General features: G+C 34.0%; 1 protein-coding gene across 1 annotated transcript; it reads right to left on the reverse strand.

The window, feature by feature from the left end:
• Positions 1–341: 341 nt before the first annotated feature.
• On the reverse strand, positions 342–2,070 carry LOC110739451. Its single transcript, XM_021919905.1, has 2 exons — positions 1,793–2,070; positions 342–735 (listed from the first exon to the last, which is right to left on the reverse strand). The coding sequence occupies exons 1-2, from the start codon at positions 2,047–2,049 to the stop codon at positions 411–413; spliced, it is 582 nt and encodes a 193-aa protein (XP_021775597.1). The 5' UTR covers positions 2,050–2,070; the 3' UTR covers positions 342–410.
• Positions 2,071–17,641: the final 15,571 nt, after the last annotated feature.

Raw genomic sequence — 17,641 nt, forward strand, 5'->3', positions numbered from 1 at the left:
TCTCTACAATCTTGAAACCTTCACCAATTTCAATTTTTGTAGCACATGAAAAGTTTTCATCAGATTTGCCAAATAATATATCTACGTTGACAATAAGAGAGGCATATGATGGAACAACAATCATGGATCTTGAAAGTGGTATTCTCGAATCATCACTTACTTGAATTAGATCATCCTGAATCTTCTCGAATAACACAATCCGGTAGTAGTCTTTGTTAAAGCGCGATGTATAGTCATAGCAACTATATTGAGCAATAAGGCTACCCCAAATCTTAGGACAAACATCACCACATCCTGTTTTAGGATTTAGAAACACCTTAATGTTTGCACCAATAGCTTCTGAGAAGATTGAATAGTGTATTGCTGCAAATCCTCCCTGTTGACCCGGAATAAGAGAACACAATTGCTTTTCATACCACAAAGAAGTGAAGTACAGAAGCTGCCCAATCCACTAAGCCTCGAATAGCTAAACGGTCTTCAGTATCCTTTATGCTAAACTTCATTTGTAATGAACTACAATCATCAAAAACTCTGGAACCATCTGATACAGGTAATGATTTCTCATTTTCAGATAATATCAAGGCATCTTTTTTATCTCTGTTAAAGATATAAAAAATCTTGTCATCATCATTTGATAAAACCTCAATTGAACCAAAACTTCTTCCACCAAAAAAGACAGAGAAAATCTCCAAGGCAGGAGATGCCCATGGCTTACTCTGATGAGCACGAAGATTCCTGACCAAAATTTTCAAGCAAAATCCAAGGAAAAAAATTCATTCTGTATTCAAACAACATATTAAATAATATATACATTCACATGAACATGATATTTATATCCAAATGGCTCGAAGTCCTTAATTTGCTCAATAATCACAATCAAATAGTCCAATATTTTGGCATTTAAACATAATCATAAGACCCATTTGATACTTCACTAGTTCATGAACAAGACTAGCTCATCTACCTTCCAATATCAATTAACAGCCAAAAGTTATGTATAATAGTCCATGGATATTGATTATAACTAGAGAACCTCACAAATAAATTTAACCTCGGAATCTTTTTTATACTTGATATAAAGCCAGAAAAAAATACTACTTGATATCAATACATTACCCAACATTTAGCATTGTTGTTCATACACATTAAATAACATAAATCAAATCTCACAGTCATCCCCGTTAAAGAATAAAGTAAAGTAAAGCATTCCAACAGTATATGTAGTCAGATTATGTAAAATATAGCATTCCAAATTCAAACTTAGCAAGTGTAAGCAAATATTATTACCTTAAGATATCTAAAAGACCAATTAATTCCCTACAACTCTATTGAAAATCTAATAATAAACTTGTCAATAGAATTCTACCAACCTTAACTAACATCCGATATTAATCTAATTCGAATTCAAGCTCAGTTGCCGAATCGACTAAGCACTTAGTGCATTAGAAAAATGAAAACAATACACCATTACAGAATAATCCATGTTACAGCCTAAGCCTTTAGAATCACATTTATTCTAAAAAAATTAATACTAGATAGAGGGAAAGGTGTCTAGTAAAATCTAACCTACACCGATAAATTTAAGGCAAAACACAGCCCCAAAACAAAGTCACAATTACAAGTAGGCATTCATTGGGTAAAATTGTTGCACCATTTGACAATTGTAAACATACCGACATACACTATGGATTTTATTGAGTTTCATATTTGCCAAGCAAATAACGATATTATCGACATATAAGCAAGATAGATCATATAAGAATTTTTAAGCATAGATAAATAGGCAACATACCATGAGAGTTCAAAGCTAGATGGGAATCCAATCTTAGAGTCAATCCGCTGTCCAACCACATCATGCGAGAACCATGCGACATGAACATGAATAGCTAAATCATCCAGCAAGATGGAACTTGATGTCATTCTCCCATCTTCAGCCGACAACTCCACTGATTGATCAACAATATATCGCATTGTTTTAAATTTATACAAATTAAGGACCACAACAAGAGAAGAACAAGAGAAGAATAAGCTGGTAATGACACCCAACATCTAGAAAGTTGAAACCGTTTGGCAGTGTTGATCTCAACAGGGAAGTCATGCTTCTCAAACAGAACACAATCTTTAGAAGAATAATTCCTATATGTATTGGCATAACGAGCAACAATCCTTCCATTTACATTCAAACCATCATGTTGTTTACCTTGACTACTACAAACTTTAATGTTAGATTGTTTTTGATTGCTTGAGTCTGTCTTTGTGTATACTTTCGTTGTGTATTTGTTTTTGTTAAGAATAAAAAATGGTATGTTTCTCATTTCCTCAATATAACAATGAGCCTTTTATGAATATTTCAATAGACTTGAGGGATTTCTTGATCATAATTGTTGTAGTCTTTGGGAGACTTGTGAGATTTGTTATTTTGGTTTGAATGAGCAAACTAGGGATATTGTTGAAAGCATGTATAATGGTGAATTTAGAGCATTATCAATTGACAGTGCTTGGGATTTTTATGTATGGTTTTCTAGGGATGTTTATAATAGGGGTAATCATGTTTCTAATATTGATGTGCAATGTGTCGATTCTTCTAATGTTAGCATGAATTCCCATGATTTGTCACATGATCCCATTAGTGAACCTAGAACAAATGATTACAACTCTATTTCCCCTATTTTTCATGATGACGAGGTGCATTCTAATGTTGATGAGCATGGTGTGTTTCAATATTCTTCATTATTTAGCATTCCTTCTTGTAATGTACCTTCTTTTCCCAATAATGAATCTTATATGCTTGATTGTGCCCCATCTCCCCATGGTGATGATTATACTCATCCTTCTGATGTTGATGCTTATAATCTTGGTTGTGATCCTTCTCCCCTTGTTAGCCCTCTATTTTCTTCATCTTGTGAGTCTCCTATTGATTATTTAGAATCCCTAATTAGGCGTGTTGAGATTAATTCTAATTTTAGGCCAAGTAAGGAGTTGTTTTTAAATTCTATGAGAAGTCAATTAGAGATGATGAAAAGGAGTGAGGAGCGTATTGAAGAGGTAATAAGGAGAAAGGAAGAGCTAGAATGTCAATTGTCATCTTTGTTGCATGATCTTGAATTTTTCAAATCCTGTGTGTGTGTTGAGGATGATGATGATGATGTTTTTGTGCAATCAAAAGAGTGTGAGGAAGACATTAGTGAGCTTTTGAGTGTAGGAAAAGGAGTTGAGAATGAATTAAGTGATGATTTTGTGAATCCAAACCCCCTTTCTTATTTTGATGAAGTGCATGTTTGTGATTCCTTTCTTATTTTGATGAAGTGCATGTTTGTGATTCTTTTATTCATGAGTATTTGGACTCATTTGAGGTTATGTCCCATATATTTTGTAAGGTTCAAATGAAAAACCATAGCCTTTTGAGTGAGTTCATTGAGAATGCTTCATGGGAAAGAGATGAGTTTGAAATGAATTTGCATTCATTCATGCATGGTTTTGAGAGTTTGGGCTTTGGGATCTCTAAGAGGAATGTTTTTCATTGTTGTGATGGATAGGATGATGTAGTTTCTCTTGGAGATTGGATTTTTGAGGGATATGAAGTTCATGAGTGTCCATCTTTTGAAGATTCAATTATTGATTTCCATGCTCTTATTGATGATGTGAGGAATGGTGGTGAGGAAGAGTTCGTTTGTGAGACCATTGCTCCTATCCCCTCTTCTCATGTCCCTTTTTCAAGGAAATTTAACCATATCCCCTACTATCCTATGTCCATCCCTTCTTTCGCCAAGGAGCCTATTGGGGATCCTCCTTATATTTGTGATATTCAAGTTCCCCAGTCGTTGATTATTGAGGAAAAGGGTGATTTTGCCACCCAAAAACATTTTGAGGAGAGTTTGCCTTCTTCTTCTTCTTCTTCTTCTTCTTCTTCTTCTTCTTCTTCTTCTTCTTCTTCTTCTTCTTCTTTTCTTCTTCTTTTTTTTTTTCTTCTTCTTCTTCTTCTTCTTCTTCTTCTTCTTCTTCTTCTTCTTCTTCTTATTTTGTTGAATTTTCTTTTGATTCTTCTTCTTTTTCTTGGCATCTCTCTCCTCATTTGCGTACATGATATGTCTATTTTATGTAGTGATTTACCCCCGTCCCTTGGTCATAATTAGTAGTGCTTTTGGCTCTTTAGAGCCACTTTTATTACTAATTTGTGTTTTCTAGTATATTCGTAGTTTTGGTGAGTTTTATAGGGAATTTCACACTTAGAGCATTTTTCGGGGATTATTTGGAGCAACTACGAGTATTGGAAGAGCACGATCGTCTTTCGTAGACTAAGGTCGGTTAGAGTCATCAAACCGGTGATTAAGGGCTCGACATATGAAATACCGAGGCATTGGACACCGAGTATTCAAGCCCCAAAGAGGAAATCCAGAGTGGGATAAGAAGTGAAGCCCAAATCGAAGTCCAAACCATGCCCAAGAGCCTCGCCCGATCAGGTTGCCCTCTCCCTAAGGCGCGCCCGATCGGTCGGGGCGGAAGAAGAAGAGAAATACTCTTCGCCTGAGCTCGCGCCCGACCAGGCACGAGAAAAGCATCGAAGGCAAAAAGGCGCGCCCGACAGGGCGGTGCCTCGCCCGACCGGGCGCGAGAGATGCACACTTAATGAAAAAGGCGGGCCCGATCGAGCGGTGCCTCGACCGACCGGGCGCGTGTTTTGGAGGATGATTTCCGTCATTTTTTTTTACTTAGTTTCTAATTAGTATCTTGTTAGCTTAGTATAAGTATGCTTTTGTTAAGCGAGTTTATGATTCTTTCCTTCTCCCTCTCTATCTTTCTCTCTCTCTTCTCTTTCTCTCTCTAACTTTTTCTCTCTCCCCTCTTAATAAAACTCTTAGTATTACTATCTCTCTTGTTTCTCTCTCTACAACTCTTGGTTTAATTCCATCCCTTTATTTCCTTTAACTTTGGTAACAATTTCTTCTCTTTTAATTTCAGTAATTTAATCTCTTTCTTTGATCATGTCTTGTTTAATTGCTTTGATTAGTTTATATTTAATTATGTGTGAGTAGTTTTCTTTCTAGGGTTTGTGGGGATCCATAAATAATATGAAGGGGTAATTTATTATTGTTAATTGTCAATGCTTGATTAATTTTCTATTGACTGATTTAATGCTATGCAATTAGATTTGGCCAGATTTAATTTGTAAGAGTTAAGCAATATTGATTCGAGATTCGAGAGATGAGAATTAATGTTTAGGCTTAGTTTCAATAGGCAGACTAATTTATAAATGGTTAAGTCGAGATTCGAGAGATGAGATTTAATACCGGTAGATTAACTTTGTGATTGTAATACGTAGCGAAAGCCCTTTATGATCTGATTAATTGATGCATTGATGATTGATTATTGTGTTTTACCCTGGAATATTACTTATTGGTGAACCTATGACCCTAGGCTTCTTATTATTGATTTCTCCCTACTTTTATTCTTCCCTACTTTTACTCTCCTTAGTTTATTTTCTTTTACAATAACAATTTGGTTACTTAATAATTTAAATTAGATTATATTAATTAATTAGAAATAGAAAGACTTGTTTCCCTGTGGATTCGACCCTACTTCCCTATCTACTTTAGTTAGAGGACTTAGGTATTACTTTTGATTAGTGAACTATCCTTGTTGTACATCCTCTTCCTCTATTTTCCTACTTGTTATCTTACGAAATGTGTAGTAGTGCATTTGACAAGCTCTTGCGTTCGTTGCAATATTATTTACTAGAGCGGTCAAGCTTGGACCTTAAGCAAGCCTTTTTCGGGAAGTAACATGTGTTTTATTGCTTTCTTTCTCTTTTCTTTTTTAGAATAGGTTGTGACTCATGGAAATTTTTATGTGCTTTGGGCTAGGTACATTACTTGATATACTCTTATGAATTGGTTTGGATCAAGAATCAAGGAAATTTGACTCCACTTTTGCTAGCACATGGAAAACAAGATTCAATTTAGAGGTAGTCGGCTTCAAGGAGGTTTAATTTGGTAATTGCGAGTGTTTACACCTATCTAATATCCGGTAATATCCTTCCTTGCTCTTTCTCTAATGATTTGTGACTTGTTGGACATATGTTGGTTAGTTGGATAATCGTCTTTCTTTTCTCCTCCCATGGATTTTTTGGTTTAAAGTTTGAGTATGTTGCCTCATTCAAGCTTGGGGGAGGGTATTCTATCATGTTTGGTAGAATTTTGATTCATATAAATTCCATGCACATTTTTATATGCATTTCCATTCTCTATATTTTAAAAATTCCAAAAAGATATTTGTTTCTATCAAGGCAAATTTGCAAGGTGTTATCTTTTGTTCTTGCTTTGGACATAATACTTTTGGACTTGTATTCTTGAATGTCTTTCTTCCTAAATTTTAGTGGTGTGCACGGTTCGTGCACGGTTTGAGAATGTGTTAGGTTGACTCTAGGAAATGGTATGCTAAGGTAGTTGGTTAAGAACTTTGGGACCATGAAGCTCTAGTTCACTTGCTTGTGGTAAGATGGAGTTGCTCTCTATAGTGGATATGAAATCAAGAGTTAGTTATTGCTATGCCTAGTGAGGTATAATTGTTCAAGCCTTTATCATACGTTGTTGAGCGGCATATTTGGATCCTTGGCTATTGCATTCTCATATCTAGAACTTGACTTTTAGCTCCCAAGATCGCGACTGAGCCACTTTAGGGGATGACAAAGGCATTTCTCTTTTTTTTATAGGATTAATTTTCTATTTTTGGATTTGGTTTGCATTTGCCCCTATTGCTAGCCCCTTTGAGCCATATACATTCTTTTCTCTAGCCGCAATACAAGCCTTCAAGCCTTGGTTTCACTTTAATTTCTACCTTTAGTTTTGTGAAGCAATTTTGTTTTTGAGCTTGTTTTATTGTTTATGGTGAAAGTTTAGAATTATGAGTTCATTCACAAAGAAAGTATGCGTTGTATATAAGTTTGTGCATAAAAGAAAATGCATTTTGAGAAAAAGTCGTCCAAAATTAAAAGAGGCATGGACATTACATGAAAAAAATAAAGGCAAAAGCTTGAAAAAAAAATCGAAAAAAAAGTAAAAGAAGAACGAAAAGCACAAAAAGATTTTGTTATAGTTGTTTTTCCCTATATTTGTTATTTTGTGTTAAATAAGCTTAGGGGAAATTTATTTTACGAGCATAGTTGGTACTTTTGTTTTGAATTCGTTTGGATCTTGTGGAAAAAGTTCCACCCGGGCTTCACATGTAGGTTTACCACCAATTTCAAAAGTTTTCCACACCTTTACTCTCCTAGCCTATATGCTACAACCTTGAAAGTCCTTTTGACCCTAAAGGGTTGAGTCATTTAATGGTGGCGGAAAATATGATTCAAGCCTATAGAGAAGTTTGCATAGCCAAGAAATTGGGTAACCTTCTCATGTTTTGAATTTCTTACTTATTTTCCGATTCCTTCTTGGAATTATGAGAAGCTAACTTTAAAGTGGATTTGAAACTTGTAGAAAGGACGTGGTTTGATTGGTTGGAACAAAAGGTGGAATGTGTTTCCGTTAGTTCTCTATGCTTAGCATATGTTATGTTTCAATCAACCTTGGACATCTTAGAACTTACATACCTTTATTATTTTAGAAAGATTGACATTCATTAGTGCTTGTTCCATCATAGAAGTCCACTCTAGAACGCTTGTAACCTCTCTTTTACTTCGATTTATTTTATTTTATTTATTGGCAAATGTTAAACATAGCCCTAAGGGCTATGTATAACCATTAATACATGTCTAGATTCTCTTATATTTTCAATAAAAATAATAGTGTACATGTTTAATATTTATGGGGAATAATAAAAAAACAAGTCAATAAATAGCACATACCCACACAAATATGTTAATTCCCCATGAAACTAATGCTTGGTGCCTAAATTAGAATAAGATTTTTCATCTTACTTATACCATAAAAATATATGAGAAAAAAAAAAAAAAAAAAAAAAAAAAAAAAAAAAAAAAAAAAACTGAAGTCTCCATCAAATCATCTTACAACATTTCCTCTTGTCATTTTATATCTTTTCTATCTATACTAGTGGGAAAAAAAAAAGGTTAGCAAGAGTCTTATGAATTATTTTTTATTCTAAAAGGTATGTCTTTTTGTCTTTTATGAGATGAATTTTTTGTTTTAATGAGTAATTGATCATCAATTCATCACCATCAGTATTGTGAAAATATTTTGCATTGTGATAATCTTATTGCCCACAACCTGTTTGATAAATTGTTCTTTTTTTTCTTTTTTTCCTGTTAATGAAGTAATGTATACTGGTTTGATGAATTGTTTATTTTTTTTTTAAATGAAGTAAATTACGATCATGCTAGTTGTTTTAATACTTGTGATTCTACCCTAACATTATAACCCACTCTTACGTATTTGGAGTAAAAAAGAAGGATACAAATCCTAATTGACTTGCTGATATTGTCTACTAACTTCTTGAAATATATTTTACTATTTTAATTGTAAAATTTCTTAAATCGTGTAGTTAATCTTTTTACAAATCCTTTTGATTATCATGTTCCTGTTTCTTCTCTAGCACATTCTACTCCTATTTCTGAACCCCAAACTCCTCTTTCTTCACCCATTTCTTCACAAATAGTCCACATTCATCTCTTCCTAACTCACATTCTTCCTCTCCTTCTCCTACTATTTCTTCTCATTCTACTCTTGTTCCCATTGATTCTGCTGCTGACAGTGTCATTGATTTGAGTCATGTACTAGACAGTGTTCCAGACCTCATAGAAGACCAGCTTGGGTGGATGGTTTTATTTGCAATTTGACCATTTCAGAACATTGGTGTAATCTGGTCAGAATTGTATAACATAATTTACAGCACATTGCTCTTATGGCTCATATTTCTTCTGTCCAAGAACCAACTTTTTATGCAGACAAGGACAAGAATTGGGTTGAAGCTATGCAGAAAGAAATTAAGGCTTTTAATGATAATCAGACTTGGGAAATGGTTAACTTGCCTAAGGGAAAGAAAGCTATTGGGTTTAAATGGGGCTACAAACTCAAGTTGAAGAAACATGGGACTATTGAAAGGTTCTAAGCTCGATTAGTTGCCAAAGGTTATAATCAGAAGTATGGGATAGATTATGATGAAACTTTTTCACCTGTGGTGAAAATGGCTACAGTGAGATGTTTGATTACTTTGGCAGCCTGCAAACATTGGCATATCTTTTAATTGGATGTCAATAATGCTTTCTTGCATGGTGATTTGTTTGAGGATTTATATATGAAAGTTCCTGATGGTATAGACAACCCAGGAAATAAAGTTTGCAAACTGAAAAAGGCTTTGTATGGTTTAAAACAAGCCTCAAGACAGTGGTTTGCAAAACTTGTTGGTGAATTGAAGTTTAAAGGGTTTGTGATGTCCAATTATAATCACAGCTTGTTTATAAACAAATCAGGAGAAGATCTCCCAGTTGCTGTAGTGTATGTAGATGATATCATCATTACTGGGACATCTTTACAAACCATAGAAGATTTGAAATAACACTTACACAACAAGTTCAGCATCAAAGACCTGGGTGTTCTGAACTATTTTCTAGGTATTGAAGTTACCTATGTTGATCAAGGCATTATTTTGAGTCACCTAAAGTTTACAAGGGAGCTTCTGCAGCAATCTGGGGTTAATACAACTAAGAAAGCTACTACTCCTCTGCCTCTACATTTAAAGCTGACAGCTGATGAAGGATCATTAAATTCTGACCCTGAGTATTACAGGTCTTTTGTTGGTAAGCTTAATTTTTTAACCAACACTAGACTTGACTTATCTTATGCACTTCAAAGCCTAAGTCAGTTCTTACAGGCTCCTAGATCATCTCACTTGGATGCTCTTCATCATACTCTATGTTATCTGGCTCACACTCTAGGCTAGGGCATCTTACTCAGATCTAAGCTCACTTTACAATTTGGATGCTTGTAAAGATTCAAGGAAGTCTATCACTGGATATGTTCTCCTATTTGGCTCTTTTCCTATATGCTGGAAGTCTAAGAAGCATTCTACAGTCTCTAAGTCATCCAGTGAAGCAGAATATAGGGCAATGGCTTCAGCTGCCTCTGAGGTGGTCTGGACAGTCAAATTACTTGAAGAACTGGGTGTTACTGGTCTCTCTCTAGTCACTTTGCATTGTGATAACCAGTCTGCTCTTCACATTGCAAAGAATCCTGTCTTTCATGAAAGGACCAAACATATAGAAATTGATTGTCACTTTACAAGGGAAAAGGTTCTTGAAGGGTTGATACAACTCACTCATCTGCCCACACATTCACAGCTTGCAGACATTTTTACCAAAATATTCCCTGCTCACCAAGCTCAAGATCTGCTCTCCAAGTTGGGGTTGTATTCCCCAGTTGAGTCATTTGGCTCACATACCTCCCAACTTGAGGGAGGATGTTGAAGTATGCTGTTTCAAGACTACTGACATTTTAGAAGTTTCTAGAAGTGTCAGGAAGTTCCTGAAGCTTCCTCAGGTTGTTACACTTGTTGCTAACCTGGCAACAAGTTGAGTACTAACAGAATTCTGTTATAGAATTATGTTATTAAGATATTTTTCTATAATATCTATTTCTTCTTGTAATAGCTATATATATATAGGCTTTTACTGTCTTATTCATTTTTTTACAAAAACACGCAAAAATACAATGAAAAATTCTCTCTACTTTTTCCTCTGAAACTCTTTTCTTAGTTTTTTGCTTGAGTATTTTTCCAGAATTTATCAATTTTCCATCTAGTTACTTACCATTTTTCCCATTATATAAAGGTGAATCATATGGAGCAGCCATATGGCAGATTCCTGAATTGTATGGCTAGTTAAATTCGCCTCAGTTGGAAAGGATTGCTACTCTTGAAGCACACAGTAGTAAAATTAAATGGTGAGCTTTCAGTTATACAGTTTTTGGAGAATGTTCTGATTTGTTTGCTTCGTACTCAGTCAGGGATCTTAGTCATCATGTTGACATTACTTTTTTAGTTACCATTTTTTCATTACATGTGAATTTTGGTGCTGAGACTTATCTGATCCTTTCCTTCTACTCTGTACATGGGTGATCCCTTTTAAATTTTAGCTATGCTATCACCTCCAAGTGTAACTTTACGATTCTCTGTCTGTCATTAAAGTTTTTCTATTGAGTTGAAGAAAAGAAAGATGAAATAAGAATTTTAGAAAGTAGGAACTATGCCATTTACTGATGCATAAAAGATGCTCATGCCATCGCTTTCTCATTTAAGAATATTAGGATTTTCTTTCAGGTTTGGAGAATTATGGCTAAGTTTTGGAATTCGGAGTGTTAGAGACTGACTGATAGGTTAATGTTAGGCTTAAGCGCAAATGATTGGAATTGGTTATTGTATTAAGAAGTATTGAGGGGGAGTTTTAGAACAAGCAGTATTTAATATCCATTACTCTCTTGCATTCGACAATCAGCCCATTTACTTCAAGCACAAGAGGAGACTGGTCTCCTTGTTTTGTGTGGTGTTCTGCTATCTGGATTGGATCCTTCAATTTCTTGTTTCCCCTTCTTTCTGTTTCTGATCAGGTCCTTAATTTTTACTGTAAAATTTTCCTGGATTTTGTTAGACATTATACATAATATTGTCAAGCACGTGGCCTTCTGCAGCAGTTTGCTGACTAATCGAAAATTTGTGGAATGTGCTGTTTGGGTTCTTATTTTTTACTTGTCAGTTTTTTACATTCTTGAATGTTATAGTTATTTAATGTGTCTATTCTGCAGTGTTCTTTGGTGGCCTATAGGGAGGCATGATGAATTAATTAGCATTGATGAGAATAATCTGTTCTTGTGGAGTTTGGATTCTTCAAAGAAGACTGCTCAGGTATTTGGATCCTCTCTCAGTGAAATTCGGTTTCATGAAAAAACTTTGGGTCCCTAAAATTGGAGATGTATATGTTTATAAAAAAGCTAAGCCCACAATGGCCCCTTCCCCTTTGATGGACATGATTAATAGGAGAGTAGAGAAGGGTATATATTGTTTTCACTTTGTGGGTCCTATTTCCTGAGGTAAAGGTCGTGGGCTGGATTTTTTGAAATATGAAATTCTTACTTCTTTTGGTCTCTCTCAACTTACTTATTTAGAAATTGAGGTAATTTGCAATGAAAAATAGTTGAGAAGTATAAAGTTGTGATGTAGTATTTGCAACAAGCATAAACCTAGAATGCTCTTGATATAATTTTTGTATGCCCTACTTCATAATTGAGTTGTACCTGTATATAACAGAAAGATTGTGGCAGTTTCCCATTTCCTTTGAGCTTCGTCTTACATTTCCTGGAGAAGTGACTTGGCTACTTGTGCTGAATATTTTAAAAGCTGAGCTCTTCAGAGTTTAGGACTTTTATAATTCATCTGTTTGAGGTGTGAAAGTGCTCCTGCTTCCTACAACATTTGCTGATGTTTCTTTAACTTGTCCTTGCTGCAAATTTATTTCTATCAGCTTACAATTGTAAGATAATACTAAACCACCTTCCTCTATGCTTTTCTACTGTGGACATATGGTCTAATATTACTTTTATCATTTGTAATAAACTTTTCTAAGTGTATCACTAATCTTCCCAATATGCACTTATTATGATGAAGCCTAAAAATGATCAAAGAATGGACAAAAATAGGAGTAAGTAGTGAATATGGAGAGCTGGTCTATTTATCAAGACCATGAACTAGCCTAATGATAAAGGACCTTAAACGAGTTACAGTTTAATGAAAGAAGTCTCTTTCTAAGCTTGAGATAATTAATCCATATTTATTCACTTGGTGACGGGTTCACAACTATAAATGCATAAAAACAACCATTTTGGGGCAAAGTACCCTCCATCTTTGTTTGTTCCAGTGCACAGCAATATAATGCTCTGCAGAACTTCTGTTCTTGCATAAGCCTGCAAAACAACCATGAAAACATCAGCTTGATCTGAGGTCTTGAACTAATTATTTTGATGAGTGAAGCTCTTAGGTTTCAGAGTAGTTTACTTACTTGAGTACCTATGCCAGCAATATATAAGACCTATAGTCTCAAACCATGCACAGCACCAAGACGCAAACGGTCCCCATTTTGGCCCTGCTAAATGTGCAGCCCAAAAGTAAAGAGAGCTTGTTAGTTGTTTGTTTGATTGATAACCACGAGATTTTAGTCTTTGTAATTCAAGGACAGTTCATGAAAACTCAAAAAGATATGAAATACTATGTATAAATATCCTAATACTTCACAACTGTGTTTCTGAGCAGTATATCTTGTTACCTTCATGGATTCACTTAAAGAAGGGGCAAAAAACGGACAGATTCTAGGCACATATTCAATGTCCTAATCAAATTCTAAATTATAACAGTGAGTGACATCAATCAGCCCTTGGTTCATAATCCAAAAATAGAACTACTTAACAGGATACCACACCATAATTACGATACTATGATCTTTGAAACTGAGTCCAAGCATTTCTGGAACAGTTTAAGAAGAAACTATTTTCTTGGAAAGTCAAGGTATTCCAAGATGTTCAAATCTTTGTTGAAAAAAAAAATTCAAGAAAATTCATTAATTTTCTAATAAGAACACGACCTTGCTCTTATTCCTAACTCAGTTGAGATTAGTATCCAAATTGTATATGAAGATAAAACTGTTACATACTAATTACTCAGACTCCGCCACTCGGGTACAAGCACTGGACACAGATATTTGTCCGAGTGCTTGTTTCAACTATATTATGAAAATTACTATAATTTAGGTCCAAAATGATGTGAGCATCCTATAACTCTATGGTTCTTCTTTTAGTCAAAAGGGGCTCCAAACTTGGTCATTACTTCATTCCACTTCTTGAGTTTTCCCACTATGTTTTCTCAGTCAGCAACTATAGCTATCAGGGACTATATCCAATTTATTCTGGTATCTAAATGACTTTTCAAATTTTGCAACATTGATTGTCTTCAGCATCATATCATCCTTAAATTTTCCTCCACTATATAGTATTAAACAGTTACTTCACATATAAAGAAAATCTTATCTGTCACTTTTTCTCTAGGTGATCAAATCTTAGTTAACACATATGTGTCTGATTCCCCGAACAGATATAAAATTGAGTAACTTTAGAGCATAACTTTGACCTACTTTTTTTTTTTTTTTTTTTTGGGTTTTTCTAAGTTATGCCCCCAAACTTCTTCGGTTTCTAAGCTGTGCCCATGCTTTTTCAAACGCCTAAGTTGTGCCCTCAACCTTACTAATTTTTATTAACAATAACCTTTGACGTTATCACTAACCTTTTTTTATTATTTTATTTTCTGATATTTTTAAATTTTTTTAAGTGTTAAACCAATTAGAACGGGACATGTGTCAAATTAAAAACACCACGACACCATTGTTGATGAAATAACTTAACTTTCGTTAACGAATATGGTTGTCAAAGGGTATTGTTGATAAAATATCGTAAGGTAGAGGGCACAGCTTATAACTTTGAAAAAGCATGGATACAACTTAGAAACTCAATAACTTGGGGGCATATCTTAGAAAAAACCCTTTTTTTAAAAAATATATATATATATATATAACTTCAACCTACTTTTAGTACAACAAATGCTGCAATTACTTGTATAAATTTGGTTGTATTGTCTGTCTTTATAGTATTTACCCTTATTTGCTCCTTTTCCCAAATAAAACAATGATAACACATTTTCTCTGATAAAATTAATTCTTTAGGATCATTGTAAATAAGATTACCACTATGTGCTAGGTGGAATAAAAAACTACTCAGTAACCTCGAAAACCCCTTCACACATGGCATTCATTTTGGATAATTGTTGATTTGTTGTAAAATTGAAAATGCACAAGGGGAAAGAAAATGCTTGCGAGTTTGACATATTTACGGTTACATAGGCTGCAAAAGCCAAAAGGTTAATAAGTCTTACCATATGTTTGTCTCGAAATTAGAATAGGTAGTACATGGACACTTGTTTTGGACTGGAGGTCTGGAGGAAGTAAAATACCTTCCAGCAGACAATACTGAAGCCTCAAGGATTCCTTTTTCGGGATTTATTTGATACTGATTTGTTTACTTGTATATGTATAATTCTTTCGGTCAATCCATTAAGTCAATTATTTGATCCCTTTATTGTTTTTAATTGTGGCATTTAACACTTCTTGATAGGTATAATGTTGAGCCTTTGGATTGGACATATAATGACCTGATATATGGAGGGATTTTGCATTAAAATTGAGTGGTTTTGCAAAAGTTAAATTTGTTTGTTAAGTAACGTCCTGGTTTTGTAATTAATTTGCAAGCATTTCTTATGATCATTATTTGATTAAAATTTAATGATTATTTATAATTCTCATCGTTGTTATTAGATGGATATATGTTATATGTATGTTTGAACGGCTTATGATTTCAGATTAGTGGTAAGTTGTGCGAATCTGTGTATACAAATTGATCTGCTGACAAGCTAACTGTTGCTCTGATAAATTGAAATTGATCAGCTGAGATTTGGATAGTTCCCAAGACCATTGTTTGAGTATTTCTTGCATTTTTTTTTATTTGGACTTCATGGTTGTGCATGAGATGTCATTTGAGTGCGAAGATGTAGTCAACGCTTGAACATCTTTTTGGGATTTCGATGCTTTAATAGTTGGTATTAGGGTCTGTTTCTCTTCCGTTGAAATTCAATTCAGTTCAGTTCAGTTCATTTCAGCTCAGAGTTCATCTCTTAATTTACGTCTAATGATATTGCTAATGATATAAAGCCAAATTTCATTCTTTTAAGCTCTTATTACAACGACAACAACAACAGCAACAACAACAACAACAACAATAATAATAATAATAGTAATAATAGTAATAATAGTAATAATAATAATAATAATATTAACAATAATAATAATAATAATCAATAAGTAATAAATAATAATAATAATAATAATCAATAAATAATAAATAATAACAATAATAATAATAATAATAATAACAATAACAATAATAATTGAAATAATAATACTAATAATAATAATCAATAAATAATAATAATAATCATCAATAAATAATAAATAATAATAATAATAATAATAATAATAATAACAATAATACTAATAATAATAATCAATAAATAATAATAATAATAATAATTAATAATAATAATGATAATAATAATAATATTAATAATAATATGTACATTTGTATATACACATATGTATAGTAATAAATAATCAATAAATAATCAAAGATCACTAATCCGTAGTTAAAAATCACTAATTAATAAGCTCAGTTCAGTTCAGCTCAGCTAAGCTCAGTTCAGTTCAGATTCACTTCAGCTGAGTTCAGTCAATCGGAACAGGCCCTTAGTCTGGTTAGTGGATTAATAATTGTGGGTCCTTTTAGATTAAGGAATTTGAGTGTTGACTTGGTGACATAGGAGGAGCTTAAACCTCTCAAGATATTGCAATAATTAGTGAGCTGTTTAGTTGGCAACAAGATTTATTTATCTAGAATGAAGGACTAGTTAACCAACCTCCCAATTTTGTGGAGAAATTATAACTTCTCTTGATCTTCTCTTGATGTGTCTTTGTTAAACAAACACATACGCCTTAGGAAGCTAGATCTCCAGTAGAATTATTATAAACCAAACGACCTCTTTGTTCTCTGATATTGTATCATGGATTCTTAGTTGAAAATGTTCCAATACTAGTATTAAGTTCCATTCCCTTTTTGGCTTTTTCTCACCCCAAAATAAAATAAAGTTTGCAGATTAAAAAAGGATGTTATTTTTCATGTCATCTTGGATTGTAACATGAAATCTGCCACTCATTGTGTTCTTAACTGTTGTTTTAAGGCAAGGAACCTCCTAGAGCCAGGTTTTTGTTGCATCTGCGGAAGACTTGCAATCGCAGCATGATGAGCGAGATGATACTGCTTAAGATCACCCATCTACATTCCAACAGCCTGAAATTATCATGAATGATTTAAGTGAGCAGGCTTGTGCTAATCAAGAGCAAGTTAATCCAAGCAGAGAGCTCTTTTATTATGTCACACTTTTCTCTTTTTGTTCTGTGACTTGCAATTCTGAAATGCCATTGCTGTTTAATCAGGAGAGAAGTGAATGTATGTTTGGAAAGACTCTTTAAAGTCCTTGTCAAGGAAGGTAATGTTCTACTGGTTACAGGGATCAATTTCAGAAGGTACAAACCGATCTCCTATACATGAAAAGCTTCTTCAAGGACGCAGAGAGGCTCAAAAGGAAAAACGAGGTTTTGAAATGCACTCTAGCTGATTTGTAAGAGCTTGTCTATGAAGTTGAAGAAATACTTGCAGATTGCCAGCTTTTGTCAGATAGCTCAGGAAAACTTCTTCATGAATTTTCCCCTACAAAGGTTTCATCCAAATACCAAATGGGAAAGAGGTTGGGGGAAATTAGTGAAAATATTACTAGCATCAAAAATAATATCTCATCTTTTTTTGCGCCGCTTTCTCAGTCTCTTCATGGTAATGCACAAGAAGATGGACCACTGAGATGGAGTTCTCCCATCTATGATCATATTCATGTGGTTGGATTAGAAGGCGATACAAGAAAGCTCAAAGATCGGTTATTTCAGGTCGATAACAGTGGCATACTATCCATTATTGTTGTATTCCCTTTAAAA

The sequence above is a fragment of the Chenopodium quinoa genome, unplaced genomic scaffold, assembly GCF_001683475.1.
Source record: "Chenopodium quinoa cultivar QQ74 unplaced genomic scaffold, ASM168347v1, whole genome shotgun sequence".
NCBI classification, from domain to species: Eukaryota; Viridiplantae; Streptophyta; class Magnoliopsida; order Caryophyllales; family Amaranthaceae; genus Chenopodium; species Chenopodium quinoa.

Bases quoted from the DNA above. Each gene is read 5' to 3' on its own strand.
- LOC110739451 (XM_021919905.1), bottom strand. From the start codon at position 2,049: ATGTTGGGTGTCATTACCAGCTTATTCTTCTCTTGTTCTTCTCTTGTT. The intron at 736-1,792 runs GTATGTTGCCTA...AATTTTGGTCAG, and splicing joins TCTAGCTTTGAACTCTCATG to GAATCTTCGTGCTCATCAGA.